At 41.8% G+C, this 16485-nt stretch overlaps 1 protein-coding gene across 3 annotated transcripts in view; it reads right to left on the reverse strand.

The window, feature by feature from the left end:
* Nucleotides 1-16485, reverse strand: part of bcl9 (BCL9 transcription coactivator) — a 249515-nt gene that overhangs the window by 132683 nt on the left and 100347 nt on the right. For all 3 annotated transcript variants that reach the window (XM_060825939.1, XM_060825938.1, XM_060825941.1), the window contains 3 exons: nt 14785-14913; nt 13230-13303; nt 1753-2045 (listed from right to left, as the gene is read on the reverse strand). In XM_060825939.1, the coding sequence (XP_060681922.1) occupies nt 1753-2045; nt 13230-13253 (317 nt within the window). In that variant the 5' untranslated portion in view covers nt 13254-13303; nt 14785-14913. The remainder of the gene's footprint in view (nt 1-1752; nt 2046-13229; nt 13304-14784; nt 14914-16485) is intronic.

Genomic DNA, 16485 nt, shown 5'->3' on the forward strand with positions numbered 1-16485 from the left:
TTGAAATAAATGGTGATTTTTAAAAATTGTATTTAATACCTCTCTTTTCTCCATCAATGTGTTGTTCAATGACTTGTTCAAATTCTAGCCTTGGATGTACCTCAGTTTGTCCAGGTAAACCCTGGGAAGATCAAAGCCATTGTCTCCCAAGACAGCTACAAATTACATGTCCTGGCTTTTGATTTCATCCCTTGCCAAATGTTGACTCAGATTAAATCTGGCTGACTGTAATATCACTCTCCTAAACCACTTAGCACTGAATAGAACAACAGCTTCTCTTCAACACTGCCAGGCCTGTCTGTTCTAATACTCCTTGCATCAACCTTGATTTAACTCATTATGTAAACTTCAGGTGTATCCATCACTGCTACCTCTATCCTAACTTACAACGAACACACCTTACAATTCTAACATTACCTCCCAGTACCTCCCAGCTGATCTACATTACCTCCCAGTCCTATAACTTTATAATACTCACCATGTTGTGTCTCACCCTTTCTGATCTCGATAATCTGCTTGGGGAATGCAGAACTTTCTAGTCTCACTGGTAATCAGGTATCATTGTACCAGGACTGTCTTGCATGCCAGAACGGAGAACAGATATCCAACCAGAAGTGAAAATTGATGAAACAGAGTTCACCCAATGCCCTACTGACTAATAGAATATGTCAATAAGGAATCTAAAATCTGTTTCAGGTCCCTGTTACAAGATTTGATGGCACGGTGGCACAGTGGTTAGCACTGCTGCCTCACAGCGCCTGAGACCCGGGTTCAATTCCCGACTCAGACTGTGTGGAGTTTGCACGTTCTCCCAGTGTCTGCGTGGGTTTCCTCCGGGTGCTCCGGTTTCCTCCCACAGTCCAAAGATGTGCGGGTCAGGTGAATTGGCCATGCTAAATTGCCCGTAGTGTTAGGTAAGGGGTAAATGTAGGGGTATGGGTGGGTTGCGCTTCCCGGCGGGTCGGTGTGGACTTGTTGGGCCAAAGGGCCTGTTTCCACACTGTAAGTAATCTAATCTAATCTAATCTAATCTAATTTATTTCCCCTGAGGCTACACTCTGGAAAACCAGCCTTATGAAGACTGGTATTCTAGGAGAGCAGCTGTTTCCAATTCATCCATATTACGATGCATTTTGCACCACAATTCCTGACTTCAAGATCGCTGACCTCCTTCCATGCATGAATTCTAAGGTTCATTTCCCTTCCCCCAGCTGTATGTTCCCCAAGACTATGACCAACTGGCTCAATCCAGCACTTCCACGATTGCACCCCCGCCCACTGTCCTGAGACTCAGAATACTCCCACACAAACCAAGTCAATTGTAGACCATCATATTCACCACCAACCTTCCTAGTATCTTCCAGTGTCATATATTCCCATTGTGACACAGGTTGAAAGTCCAATATGTACAGGTCATACAGTTCTGCACAGACCATTGAGCCCACACAACTAAATTTGAGCTCTGCAATTTCTGAGGTTCAAGTTTCTCAAACACTGACTGCCATTCCCGATCTTCATCCATTGCTGATAGTTGTGTTTCCCAGTCATCTAGGTTTCACACTCTGCAGGCTCTTCCCAAAAACATCTGTCACTCTTATCTTATACCCACCTCCTAACTGAATAAATTTACTTTGGGGGGTCAGTAGAATTGCCTTATCTTTTTGTATTTCTTGGGTTTTTAACCGCAATCTTATCCTTAAGTTTGTTTTTAAATGAGAAAACATTCACAAATACGTTTTCATTGAGCCTTACCTTTGCCCCGTTGTAGTTGGTGAGTTCTTCATCTTTGTATTATTTGAATGCGTTGGGGGAGTTGTAATCCCTGATGAAGAGATTAAGTGCTTATGTGGGCTGAGGGCCTTCGGTGCTGTGAGAGGTTTCTGGGAATTTGTTAGTGTTTGCTCACAATCCTTTCCTTCGTCCTGTTCCTTTTTTGATTGTTCTTTCTTGTTGAAGTGGGTGTGCCCCTCCTGCACTTCCAGCATTCTTTGAGCTTGTGCTTGTACTTGCTCTTGCTGAACAAATTCTCGCATCTCTAGACCTCTCTGTAAAAGTCAAAAAACACTTTAAGAAAGAATGGTGGGCTAGATTGCTGATTGCTGGGAATTAGCACAATTAACAGAGCATTGACACAATTTGGGAATCTAAGGGCCCAAACTTTGTTCTTTGGACAGTTACAGAAATCCTGGCTGTGGTAACCCAGCTTTTCTAAGCTCACCATTCCTATTTTAGTTCTTGGAAGAATAGAAAGTCCTGCAGACTCCCAGGCTTTTCCAAAATCTCCAGCCTGATGACTCCAGCATCATTTTTAAAATTTGAAAGTGAAGATTAGAAACATAAGACAATCCTCCTACTCCCACTCACTTTTCACGCCTCCGCTAGCCTAGCTATTAAATCCCAAACCAACTTCATGGCTCTTAAAAAACCCATATCAATATACCCCTTGTACTCACACGGTTGACATTTTAAGCCTTCTATGCCAACCTATGCTTCGTTCTAGACCTTATGCCCTGTTTACCATCTCTCATGGACCCCATGTCCCCTTTGCCCCAATTAACCCCAGGGCCATTTTAAATCATGACGTTAACTTTGTGCTAACATTGCCTCTTAGAGCCGAAGAGATTGATAGCACAGTAAAAACCCTTCGGCCCATTGCATCAAACCAGTCAAAAACAATTACCTAATATGCTTAAAGAGATAAACACATGGCTGAAAGAATGGCGTGGGAGAAACAGGTTAAAATTCATGAGACATTAGCATCAGTACTGGGAAAAGTGGGAGCTGTTCCAATGCAATGGGCTCATTCTGAACTAGAGTCCTCGTAAATTGCATCACTTAGGCTTTAAACTAATTAGAATCATCGAGTCATAGAGATGTACAGCATGGAAACAAACCCTTCGATTCATCACGTCCATGCTAGCCAGATATCCCAACCTAATATAGTCCCATTTGCCAGCACATGGCCATATCCTTCTAAATCCTTCCTATTTATATATCCATTCAGATGCCTTTCAAATGTTGTAATTGTACCAGACGCCACCACTTCCTCTGGCAGCTCATTCCATACGCACACTTGCCCCTTAAGTCCCCTTTAAATTTTTCTCCCTCTCATCCTAAACCTATGTCCTCTGGTTATGGACTCCCCGACCCCAGGGAAAAGATCTTGTCTATTTACTCTATCCATGTCCCTCATGATTTTATAAACTTCTATAAGGGGACCCCTCGGCCTGCGGTGCTCCATGGAAAACAGCTCCAGCCTATAAATGTCTCTCCCTAAAGCTTAAATACTCCAATCGAGGTAACATCCTTGTAAATCTCTTCTAGACCCTTTCAAGTTTAACAACATCCTTCCTATAGCAGGGAGATCAGAATTGCACACAATATTCCAAAAGTGGCCTAACCAATGTCCTGTATAGCCATAACATGACCTCCCAATCCCTATAGTCAAAGCTCTGACCAATAAAGGAAAGCATACCAAATGCCTTCTTCATGATCCTATCTACCTGCGACTCCACTTTCAAGGAACATTTAACCTGCATTCCAAAGTCTCTTTGTTCAGCAACACTCCCCAGGACCTTACCATTAAGTGTCTAAGTCCTGCTCTGATTTGCCTTTCCAAATTGCAGCACCGCACATTTATTTAAATTAAACTCCATCTGCCACTCCTCAGCCCATTGGCCCATCTGATCAAGACCCTGTTGTACTTTGAGGTAATCTTCTTCACTGTTCACTACAGCTCCAATTTTAGAGTCATCTACGAACTTACTATCTACATCTCCAAGTAATTTATAAAAATGAGGAAAAGAAGTGGACCTAGCACTGATCATTGTGGAATACCATTGGTCATAGGCCTCCAGTCTGAAAGACAATCCTCCTCCACCACCCCCTGTCTTCTACCTTTGAGCTAGTTCTGTATCCAAATGGTGAGTTCTCCCTGTATTCCATGAGATCTAGCCTTGTCGAACGCCTTACTGATGTCCATTGCTGACCTCATCAATCCTCTTTATTACTTCTTCAAAAAACTCAATCAAGTTTGTTCCAATACACAAAGCCTTGCTGACTATCCCTGATCAGTCATTGCCTTTCCAAGGGAAGTGCACCAACCTTCAGCTTCTCGGAAACCGTGTTAGGGAACTGGAGCTGGAGCTAGATGTACTTTGGATCATTCGGGAGGTGGATAGGATAATAGAGAGGAGTTACAGGGAAGTAGTCTTGCCTCAGGTACGGGAAAAAGTTAGATGGGTTGCAGTCAGGGGACGGAAAGGGAACAGGCAGATCATGCAGGAATTCCCTGTGGCCTCTCCCCTCAATAATAAGTATACCGTTTTGGATACTGTTGGGCTGGGTGGACCTAGCTGGGGAAAGCCATGGTAGCCAGGTCTCTGACACTTAACCTGACTCTGTGGCTCAGAAGGGAAGGGTGGAGAATAGAAAAGCTTCATGAATCAATAGTTAGAGGAATGGACAGGAGATTCTGTGATTGCAAACGGGACTCCCAGGAGGTATCTTACTTTCCAGGTACCAGAGTCTGGAATGTCTCTGATCAAGTACAAGATTTTGAAGGGGGAGGGTGAGCAGCCAGAAGTCAAGGTGCACATTAACACCAGTAACATAGCCAGGAAAAGGGATGAGGATCTAAAAAATGATTTCAGGGAGTTAGGCTGGAAGTTAAAAAGCAGGACGAGCAGAGTAGTAATCTCAGGATTACTGCCGGTGCCACATGCTAGTGAGGCGAGGAGCAGGGAGTGAGTGCAGTTAAACACGTGGCTACAGAGCTCATGGAGGACGGAGAGCTTCAGATATGTAGATCATTGGGGTACCTTCTGGGGGAAGGTGGGACCTGTACATAAAGGACAGGTTGCACTTAGACTGGAGGGGTACCAATGTCCTGGGCGGATAATTTGCTAGAGCATTTCGGGAAGGTTTAACTAGTTTGGCAGGAGGATGGGAACCAGAGCCACAGATCAGAGGAGAGGCTAGTTAATGAACAGGCAGAAATAGAATGCAGAGAGTCTGTCAGGAAGGATACACAGTTGTTAGGGCAAAAGGATGTGTTAAAATGTGTTTTTTTCAATGTAAGAAGTGTCAGGAATAAGAGTGATGAACTCAGAGCATGGATCAGTACTTGGAACTAGGATGTTGTGGCCATAACAGAGACATGGGTTTCACAGGGGCAGGAATGGTTGCTGGATGTTCCAGGGCTTAGCTCTTTTAAAAAAGACTGGGGTGGGGGGGGTGTGGTAAAAGAGGAGGGGGAGCATCATTGTTAATTAGAGAGTGGTGCATCTCAGCTGCAGAAAAGGAGGTTGTTGAGGACAGTTTGTCTATTGAGTCAGTATGGGTGGAAGTCAGTGACAGGAAAGGAGCACTCACATTATTGGGTGTTTTCTATAGACCCCACAATAACAACAGAGAGATGGAAGAACAGATTGGACAGCAGATCCTGGAAAGGTGCAGATGTTACAAAGTTGTTCTTATGGGTGACTTTAACTTCCCCAATATTGATTGAAACCTCCTTAGTGCAGATGGTCGAGATGGAGCCGATTTTGTCAGGTGTGTCCAGGAAGGATTCCTGACTCAATATGTAAATAGGCCAACTAGGGGGAAGCCATATTGGATTTGGTGCTAGGCAACGAAGCAGGCCAGGTGTCAGATCTCTTTGTGGGAGAGCATTTCAGTGACAATGACCACAACTGGCTCATCTTTATGAGAGCCATGGAGAAGGGATAGGAACAGATAGTATGGGAAGATATTTAACTTTGTCCCACTGAGACAGGCAAAGAATGGTGAGGTGAAGGAGCCTTGGATGACAAGCGAAGAGGAGCTTTCCATCAAGAGGTAAAAGGAAACTCACTTAAGGGTGAGGAAGCAAGGATCTAGCACACCTTTATAGGATTATAGAGTAGCGAGGAAAGAACCCAAAAATGGACGAAGGAGAGTTAGGAGGATCACGAAAAAGCCTTGGCGGGAAAGATTAAGGAAAACTCAAAGGCATTCTACACGAATGTGAGGAATAAGAGAATGATCAGAGAGAGGATTGGACCGATCAGGGATAGTGTAGGCAACTTGTGCCTAGAGTCTGAAGCAGTAGGGGAGGCATTAAATGAGTTTTTTGATACAGTATTCACGAGAGCGAGGGACCTTGTTAGTAGTGAAAACACCATGGACCAGGTTAATAGGCTTGAACAGATTGATATTAAGAAAGTGAATGTGCTGGAAATTCTGGGAAGCATCAAAATAGATAAGTCCACAGGGCCAGAGCAGATATATCCAAGGTTACTACAGGAAGTGAGGAATGAGATTTCTGCGCCTCTGGCGATGATCTGTGCATCCTCACTCTCCACGGGAGAAGGACCGGATGATTAAAGGGAGGCGGATGTTGTACCTCTGTTCAAGAAAGAGAATAGGAAAATCCCTGGGAATTATAGACCAGTCAGTCTTATATCTGAGGTAAGCAAATTACTGGAAAGGATTCTGGGAGATAGGATTTCTACTATTTGGAAAAATATAGTTTGATTAAAGACAGTCATCATGGCTTTGTGAGGAGCAGGTCATGCCTCACAGGCCTTATTAAGTTGTCTGAGGATGTGCCAAGGCAAGTTGATGAAGGTCGAGCAGTGGGTGTGGTGCATATGGATTTCAATCAGGCATTTGATAAGGTTCCCCACAGTAGGCTCAGTCAGAAAGTTAGGAGGTATGGCATACAGAGAAATTTGGCTGTCTGGATACAGAATTGGCTGGCCGAAAGAAGACAGCGAGTGCCAATGGATAGATAATATTCCGCCTGAAGGTCGGTAACCAGTGGTATCTTGCAGGAATCTGTTCTTCGGCCTCTGATCTTTGTAGTTTTTATAAATGACTTGGATGAAGAAGTGGAAGGATTGGTAAGTAAGTTTGCCGATGACATAAAGGTCGGTGGTGTTGGAGATAGTGCCGAGGGCTGTTGCAGGCTACAGCAAGACAGTGACAAGATGAAAAGCTGGGCTGACAAGTGACAGATGGAGTTTAACCTGGATACATAAATGCGAAGTGATTCATTTTGGAAGATCGACTTTGAATGCTGAGTACAGGGTTAAATATAGGATTCTTGGCAGTGTGGAGGAATAGCAGGATCTTGGGGTTCACGTACATAGATCCCTCAAAGTTGCTACCCATGTTAACAGGATTGTTAAGAAGGCATATGGTGTTTTGGTTTCATTACTAGGGCGACTGAGTTTAAGAGCCACAAGGTCTTGCAGCAATTCTATGAAACCCTGATTAGGCCATACTTGGAATATTGTGTCCAGTTCCAGTTGCCTCATTTTAGGAAGGATGTAGATGTTTTAGAGAGGATGCAGCGGAGGTTTATCAGGGTGCTGCCTGGATTGGAGGTCATATCTTATGAAGAGAGGTTGAGTGAGCTAGGGCTTTTCACACTGGAGAGAAAAAGGAAGAAGGGTGACTTGATAGAGGTGTACAAGGTAATGAGAGGCTTAGATAGAGTAGATAGCCAAAGACTTTTCCCCAGGGCAGAAATGGCTGTCACGAGGGGTCATAATTTCAAGATGATTGGAGCAAGGTATAGGGGAAATGTCAGAGGTGGGTTCTTTATGCAGAAAATGGTGGGTACGTGGAATTCACTAGGCAAAAGTGAGGACTGCAGATGCTGGAAACCAGAGTTTAGATCAGAGTGGTGCTGGAAAAGCACAGCAGGTCAGGCAGCATCCAAGGAGCAGGAAAATCATCATTTTTGGCAAAAGCCCTTCATCAGGAATGGCTTCCATTCCTGAAGAAGGGCTTTTGCCTGAAACGTTGATATTTCTGCTCTTCAGATGCTGCCTGACCTGCTGTGCTTTTCCAGCACCACTCTGATCTAAAAACGTGGAATTTACAGCCAACGGGGGGTAATAGAGTCAGAGACATTAGGGACATTTTAGCAACTGCTGGACAAGCACATGGATGGCAATAAATTGGGTGTTGTGTAGGTTCGGTTGATCTTAGATTAAGATAAATGCGCGGCTCAACATCGTCGGCCAAAGGGCTTGTACTGTGCTGTACTGCTCTATGTTCTAAACACATGTAAATCCTGTCCCTCAGGATTCCCTCCATAAACTTACCCACCACTAATGTCAGGCTCACCAGTTTCCTGGCTTTTCCTTACCACCTTTCTTAAATAATGGCACCTCCAGTCTTCCAGCACCTCACCTGTGACTATCGATGATATAAATGGGTGGGGGCAGGGTTCAGCAAGGTGGAAAATTAGAAAATCAAAGGTAAAGGAGAAGGTAGGATTGGGGCTGATTATTAGCAGAAAATAGAAGGAGGAACAGAATGTGTGAATGTCATATTGCACCAAGTAACCATACAATTATAGGGAAATTCAATAATAGGTCAAACTAGAAGGCTTTGGAACTAAATGCATGTGGCATTTGAGATAAGGTAGATGAACTGATAGCATAAATCAAGGTAAATGATTATGATCTCATAGCCATTACAGAAACATGATTACAAGGAAATCAAAACTGGGAACTTAACATTCAGGTATATTTGGCCATTTGGAGAGACAGCTGAGATGAAACAAGAACAATTGTGAGTACAATCTGGGCTCGGATGGTGTTAAATGCATTTGGCAGAGGCAAGAATACAGAAAGGAGCAAAACGCATTAGTAGGAGTAGTAGGACCACAAAACTGTAGCCACTTTGTAGGAAGGGTGTGTATTAACAAATAATGTAAAAAAAAAGGAACAATAATTGTGGGTAATTTTAATCTTCAAAATTAGCTATGACTGGTGCAAAATATCTGTTTAACTTATATTCACTTATGTTGACTTTGACCTCTTTCTTCCTATTGGCTATGAGATCATATTCATTTACCTCAAATTCAAAAAGTGCATTAGGGATAGTCTCCTCGTGTAATATGTCATGCAGCCAATCAGGGAGCAGGCTATCTTGAATCTGGCGATTTTTTTTTAGATTAGACTTACAGTGTGGAAACAGGCCCTTCGGCCCAACAAGTCCACACCGACCCGCCGAAGCGCAACCCACCCATGCCCCTACATTTACCTCTTACCTAACACTACGGGCAATTTAGCTTGGCCAATTCACCTGACCCGCACATCTTTGTGACTGTGGGAGGAAACCGGAGCACCCGGAGGAAACCCACGCAGACACGGGGAGAACGTGCAAACTCCACACAGTCAGTCGCCTGAGTCGGGAATTGAACCCGGGTCTACAGGCGCTGTGAGGCAGCAGTGCTAACCACTGTGCCACCGTTAATGAGGTAGGTTTAATAAATGACCTCAAAATAAAAGATCCCTTCAGAATTAGTGATCATAACATGATAGTATTTAATATTCAGTTTGAGAGTGAGAAGCTTAGGTCAGAAATAATTCTGTTTCAGAATTACAGTGAAATGAGGATGGAGTTAGCTAAATTGAGCGGGGATAATAGATAAGTAGGAATGACAGTAAGCAAGCAGCAGCAAACATTTAACAAGGTAATTACTGACTCACATCAAAAATATATCCTAGCAAGAAGAAAAGATTCTAAGAAAGATAAACCAACTATGGCTAACTGAGCAAATTAAGTTCACAGGAAAAGCTTATAAGGAGGCCAAAGTCAGGAACAGTCCTGATGACTGGGATAAATTCAGAATCCAACACAGAAGCATAAAAAAGACAACAATAATGGAGAAAATAAACTACAAGGGTAATTTAACATGGAATAAAATTGACAACAAGAACTCCTTTAAATATATAAGAAGAAAAGAAAAATGTCAAAGAGAACATAGGTCACTTTGAAAATGAATCTGGGAGACTGTAATGGGGATAAAGGAAATTGCAGAAGAATTAAACAGGTATTTTGCATCTGTCTTTAATATTAACGTTAAAGAATATGGGCAGGAATTAAAGATGTGTCATAAAAGATGTGCTTTTATGAGACAAACTAAAAGCAAATAAGTCCCCTGACATTGGTGGTTTTCATCGTACAATCTTAAAAGAGACAATGACAGAGACAGTGGACACATTGGTTGTAATTTTCCAAAATTCTGTGGATTCTGAAGAAGTACCAAAAAATTGGAGACCCGATGATGTGACTCCCCTATTCAAAAGGGAGGGAGGCAGGAAATGGTTAACGATAGGCTGATTAGCCAAACGTCTATTGTTGGAAAAGTATTGGAATCAATAATTAAGGAAGTAATAACAGAACATTTGGGAAATCAGAACCTAATCAAGCAGAGTTACGATGGCTTCATAAAGTATGTCTGAGATCTTTTCAAGGAAGTCTCAACCAGACTGGATAGATGGGAACTGGTAGATGTATTGCATTTTGTACCGATAGAAGGCAAGACCTCAAGGAACGGTACGGTTAGAGGATTGGTTAATGGGTAAGAAACTGTTAATGGAGACAGGTGGGTCTTTTTAAGGTTGGCGACATGTAACCAGTGGGGCTCCACAGGGATCAGTGGAACACAACTGTTTACAACATATAATAATGATTTGGAGGAAGGAAGTGAATGCACTGTAGCCAAATTTGCAGAAGACACAAAAATAGGCGGAAAGACAAGTTGTGAGATAGATGCAAACAACTTAGAGGTAGGTTAATCATGTGGATAAAAAGTTGACAAATGGTGTATAATATGGGAAAATGCGAAATTGTTCATTTTGGAAGAGAGAACAAAAGAACAGAATCTAGATGACTCCGGTGTTAAGAGTTACTGAGGGCAGGAATAGGAGGACAGAGCAAATGAATGCATGGCTGAGGAGCTGTGTACGGAAGAAGGATACACATTTTTGGATCATTGGAAGCTGTTTTGGGGTAGAAGTGACTTGTACAAGAAGGACAGATTACACCTAAATTGGAAGGGAATTAATATACTGGCAGGGAGATTTGCTAGAGCTGCTCTGGAGGATTTAAACTAGTAAGGTGGGGGGTGGGACCCAGGGAGATAGTGAGGAAAGATTTCAATCTGAGACTGGTACAGTTGAGAACACAGATGAGTCAAACAGTCAGGGCAGGCAGGGAAAAAGCAGAGAACAAGGTAGGACTGATAAATTAAACTGCATTTATTTCAATGCAAGAGGCCTCACAGGGAAGGCAGATGAACTCAGGGTAAGGTCAGGATCATGGCACTGGGATATCAGAGCAATTACAGAAAGTTATTTGGGTGGAACTGAGAAATAAGAAAGGTATGATCATCTTATTGGGATTGTATTATTAACCCCTAATAGTCAGAGGGAAATTGAGAAACAAATTTGTAAGGAGATCTCAGCTATTTGTAAGAATAATAGGGTGGTTATTGAAGGGGATTTTAAGTTTCCAAACATAGACTGGGACTGCCATAGTGTTAAGGGTTTAGATGGAGAGGAATTTGTTAAGCGTGTACAAGAAAATTTTCTGATTCAGTATGTGGATGTACCTACTAGAGAAGGTGCAAAACTTGACCTACTTTTGGGAAATAAGGCAGGGCAAGTGACTCAGCTATGAGTGTGGGAGTACTTTGGGGCCAGTGACCATAATTCTATTAGTTGTAAAATAGTGATGGAAAAGGATAGACCAGATCTAAAAGTTAAAGTTCTAAATTGGACGAAGGCCAATTTTGATGGTATTAGGCAAGAACTTTCGAAAGCTGATTGGGCACAGATGTTCACAGGTAAAGGGACGGCTGGAAAATGTGAAGCCTTCAGAAATGAGATAATGAGAATCCAGAGAAAATATATTCCTGTTAGGGTGAAAGGGAAGACTGGCAGCTATAGGTAATGCTGGATGACTAAAGAAATTGAGGGATTGGTTAAGAAAAAAGAAGAAGCATATGTCAGATATAGACAGGATGGATCGAGTGACTCCTTTGAAGAATATAAAGGCAGGAGGAGGATACTTAAGAGAAAAAACAGGAGGGCAAAAAGAGGACATGAGATAGCTTTGGTGTAGAGGAGATTTACCAGGAAGTTGCCTGAGCTAGAGAATTTTAATTATGAAAAGACATGGGACAGACTGGGTTGTTTTCCTTGGAGCAGAGGATACTGAAGGGGGACATAATTGAGATGTATAGCATTATGAGGGTAATACACAGGGTAGACAGAATGTAACCTTTCCCCATTGACAGAGGGATTAATGACAGGGATCACACAATCATAGAGTCATACAGCACAGAAACAGACTCTTCGGTCCGACTAGTTTATACTGACTGCTTTCCCAAATTAAACTAGTCCTACTTGTTTGCATTTGGCCCACATCCCTCTAATCCTTTCCTATTTTTGTACCTATTCAAATGTCTTTTAAATGTTGTAACTTCCTCTGGCAGCAATTCCACATACAAACCACCCTTATTGTGAAAAAAATTGCCCCTCAGGTTTCTTTTAAGTCTTTCTCCTCTCATCTTAAAAAATATGCCCTCTAGTTTTGACTCCCCTGCCCTAGGGAAAGGACCTTTGCTATTCACCTTATCTATGCCCCTGATGATTTTATCAACCTCTGTAAGATCATCTCTCAAGTTCCTAGGTTTAAAGTAAGTGGCAGGGAGTTGGGGGGAAGGAGTGACAAAAAGTTATTTCATCCAGAGGATGGTGGGAATCTGGAAAACACTGTATGTAACAGTGGAAGAGGCAGAAACGTTCATAATATTTAATGAGTATTTAGATGTACGCCTACAATGCCAAGGCATACGAGGCTAAGGGTCAAGCTAGAAACTGAGATTAGAATTGATAGGTGCTTGTTTTTGCCAGGTGTAAACTCGATGGGCCAATGGGCTGTTTTCTATGCGGTAGACCCTCTGGCTCTATAAAGGTCATCTGTCAGTAACAAGTGTCACCCAGGCAACTGCATGGGCTTGTTCCAGGACCACCTAGCAGGAATAATCAAGTCCAGGAGCTTCAGCAGTGTCTGACCACTCATATGTCCTTCTCTGTTTTATTCCCCACCCTTTGAATGAAGGCATGTTCAAACAATCAGGAAAGTTCAATTAAAGCGCAATTATTGGGATAACAGATTTGTAGAAACTATGTGGGATTAAGCATTGCGCATCCAGTTTCCTGAATTTTACAAATTGTTGCTAGTATTTAATTTACATTAATAGATTTTGGGAAACAGGGGCTTTTATAAATCAGGCCTCTTCATTTAAATTGTTACTGGATTTTATTTGTATTTTACAAATTCAGTACAAATGAACTGTTGCTTTGGGAATCCCAAATCTGGACCATCAAATCTTAATGATGTTTATAAATATAAAAAGATTATCCCTGTACACCTACCTTCCCTTGTATGTCACGATACATCCATCATTCTTACAACTACCCATGGTCTTTAGAGGACAGGAACCAGATCCCTGAAAGAAAAAGTGGTGAATTGATTAGATATATTCCTGGATTTCCAGAGCTGGGTGACACTGAATTCCTTATTGTTCCCGGGTTCCCAGAGGTGGGCAATGGTAATCTCTTCTCTATTCCCAGAACTGGGGGACACTGAACCCATCAGTTACCTCATTTAAATGATAACTTTAAGAACCACAAGACTACAAGTCAATACTGGAAAGTGAGAATAGAGTAGATAGCTTGAATTGTGCTATAGAACTCTATGATCTCATGGTTCCCAAATTCCTGAAGTTTGGGTGCGCTGGTCCCTTCTCTTTTGCAATTGGTTGTACTTACCCTCTTCGCCTTCCTCAATGGTTTCAGGTACATCTTCATCCTGCTCCTTTGAACTTTGCCTCTTATTCTGAAGATATTGCCCTTGTCCTCCCTCATCCACAGAAGCACAGTCCTTCTTATCCATGTCAGAGGGGATGGAGATTTGTGTTCTCCTTCTCTCACCTCACTTTCACCACTGCACATTTTTAATGAAGTATCTCACAGGACTGTTTTCTTCCTAAATGATCCTGCACCCTTTTTGTTGATCACACTGACTCCCATCAGTTGGTCAGTATATTTGACCTCTTCAGGTCGCTTTGAAGACATCACCAAAGTGTTTCTGCCATTCAGCTGGGAGTCTTCTGCTGTGAATGAATTGGAAATGGAGCACTTGCTGTTGGAGTCTCATGTTAGGAAAATATACATATCCCACTCAGTGGAACTGGTGCTGAGCAATTAGCTCAATGCTGGACATGTTGGCTTGGAAAAAGATGTTGTTGTTAGACTGCTACGTTGCCACAAGATTTGGAGATTCTTATGAAGATACTGCTAGTGGCAGTTCTCCGGTGTTTTGAAATGTCTGCTATAGGGCATCCAATTATATCGAGCCATGTAGATCACTACTGCCCAGTAAACCAGGGTTTGTGACCCTAGTCCTCAAATATTAATTTCCTCAGTCAGCTGAAGGCTGCGCTGGTACATGTCTGCACATGTATACATAGACCATGTATTCACACATGCAAACACTGACACAAATACTGTTATATTAGAAGTACTTGTCACAGTTACACACCAGACATACTGCAGCTAATGGAGAAAGTAGATCCACAGGAGCATACATCAAGAATTTGGTTTAGGAATTTGACCCTGCATAACTTTCTATTAACTGAATGGTGTTGCATTTGATCTGGCCTCTGATTGGTGCGGTGTTTCTAATATGAAAGACAAACAAAGATCTCCAAGCATGTGACTTATACAGTGTTTTAAGAATCAAAAAACCTGTGAATAAACCTACAGGCACAAAACAAATCATAGCAGTAATTAACATATTCAGAATCTTTAATATACTTCATGAATATAGTTTAAGGCTACATAAGTCTTTCTGTGTAATGGTTTCCATATTTCTTGCTCCCGCTGTCCTCTCATCTAACTTCTACATCTCTATATGCCTCTCACATACCTGCGTGTATTAATATTTCGGTTTATCTCAGGTTTATTTTCTGTGCCCATTTGTGAAGGTTTCTCATTCCCTTTTCTTTCTTGAAGCAGAATGGGTGGGAAGGACTTGATTGGAGGCCTATGTGCGAATCTGAATGAGGAAGGGAAGATAGTCATGACAAGAATGTTATCAGATGATAGCTATATATTAGAATTAAATTTACATGCATTTCAATTTTATGTATATATATAAATATTCAATTGAAGAGATCCAAGATTAAATATTTCATCATGGATATTTGTAACACTTGATTGAGATTCATTTATTAGCTAGTGTAGTCTCTTGTTCTGTGAATTGTGTGGTGAGATTCTGACTATGCCATTCCATCATTCAAAGAAAATTAAGTATAGTTAATTGAGTTCTGATAAATCAACAACCTAAAACCTAATCAGGCACCAACAACCAGCCAGTATGCCAAAGAACTTTCGAAGATTTACAATACAAAAGGAGGCCAACTTGCCTCACTGACCTCCCTGCTGATACAGTTGGCTGTGTAATGCAAAAATAGAATTTTGTAGGAACACAATGATCTTGATAACTGGTTAGAGAAGTTGAAAATCAGTTTCTGGAGTTCCATGAGTTGGATCATATTGTTCTTGTGTTTAAAGCAAAAGCTGTCCATGACAAAAGGGCACAACATTCAATAAATCCTGATGTGTTTAATGTGGATCAATTAATTATTGATCTGTTTGGCAGGAAGCATTTGAACACATTTGGGACTGTAGAGATTAGAGGCCAATACATTACTAATAATGCAAATTATATTAATCAGGCAACCTATGGCCTCTTGAACAAACTCAATGTAGCCATACACAATCACTGTTCATTAAATTCTATAAACCCACATTTACCCAATCCATAACTCAGTCTTTTTGAACATCCCATTGCAAAAGGTATTATGAACTTATTGCTACCCAAAGCTTTCAATTCCCTAAGCAAATCAGTTCAAAGGAAGAGTCATACGAGTCTTGAAACATTCCCTATTCCTGAGATGCTGCCTGGCCTGCTGTGCTTTGACCAGCAACACATTTGCAGCTGCTACCAGATTTGCTGAGTTTCTCCAGCACTTGCTGTTTTAGTTCAAAATCCAAAGTATCTGGCATAGTATCTCAGATGTGCCAGCTTGCAGCTGGAAATAAATATTGAAGGTAATAATGAACAGGAGACAGATTACCACATGCCTCCCTTAAACCTTTGTTTCCTGCAGTATATTCATCCATATTCCTGCAACTATGTTCAGATAGCTGACTGGTTACATATGCTACTTGGGAAAAGCACTGCTACATAGATTCTATAGTTTTGCTTCCTTTTACTTCCTTCTCTAACCCTGCTCCTACTTCCATGAAAGAGCCTCATATATCCATTCTCTGAGTGTGCATTGAGTTCACAGGTAATACCTCTATAAACAATTCATGCTCGTCAGTCTTGTGGTGATACTTCCATTGAACGTACACATCAACATATCACAATAAAATACAGGTGCAGAGCCAGTGGAATTCGTTCCATTTGCCTTAGCACAGAGAAAATCCACACTATTCCACCATCATTTCCAACAAGGTGCATTTTCCTCACCCAAGGAATTTCAGAATATTTCCTGCTGATTCCTGAATTCATTTGGTCTACAATGTTCATTTTCAACTCAACCCCAGGGTAAATCACATG

The sequence above is a fragment of the Hemiscyllium ocellatum genome, chromosome 6, assembly GCF_020745735.1.
Source record: "Hemiscyllium ocellatum isolate sHemOce1 chromosome 6, sHemOce1.pat.X.cur, whole genome shotgun sequence".
NCBI lineage: Eukaryota > Metazoa > Chordata > Chondrichthyes > Orectolobiformes > Hemiscylliidae > Hemiscyllium > Hemiscyllium ocellatum.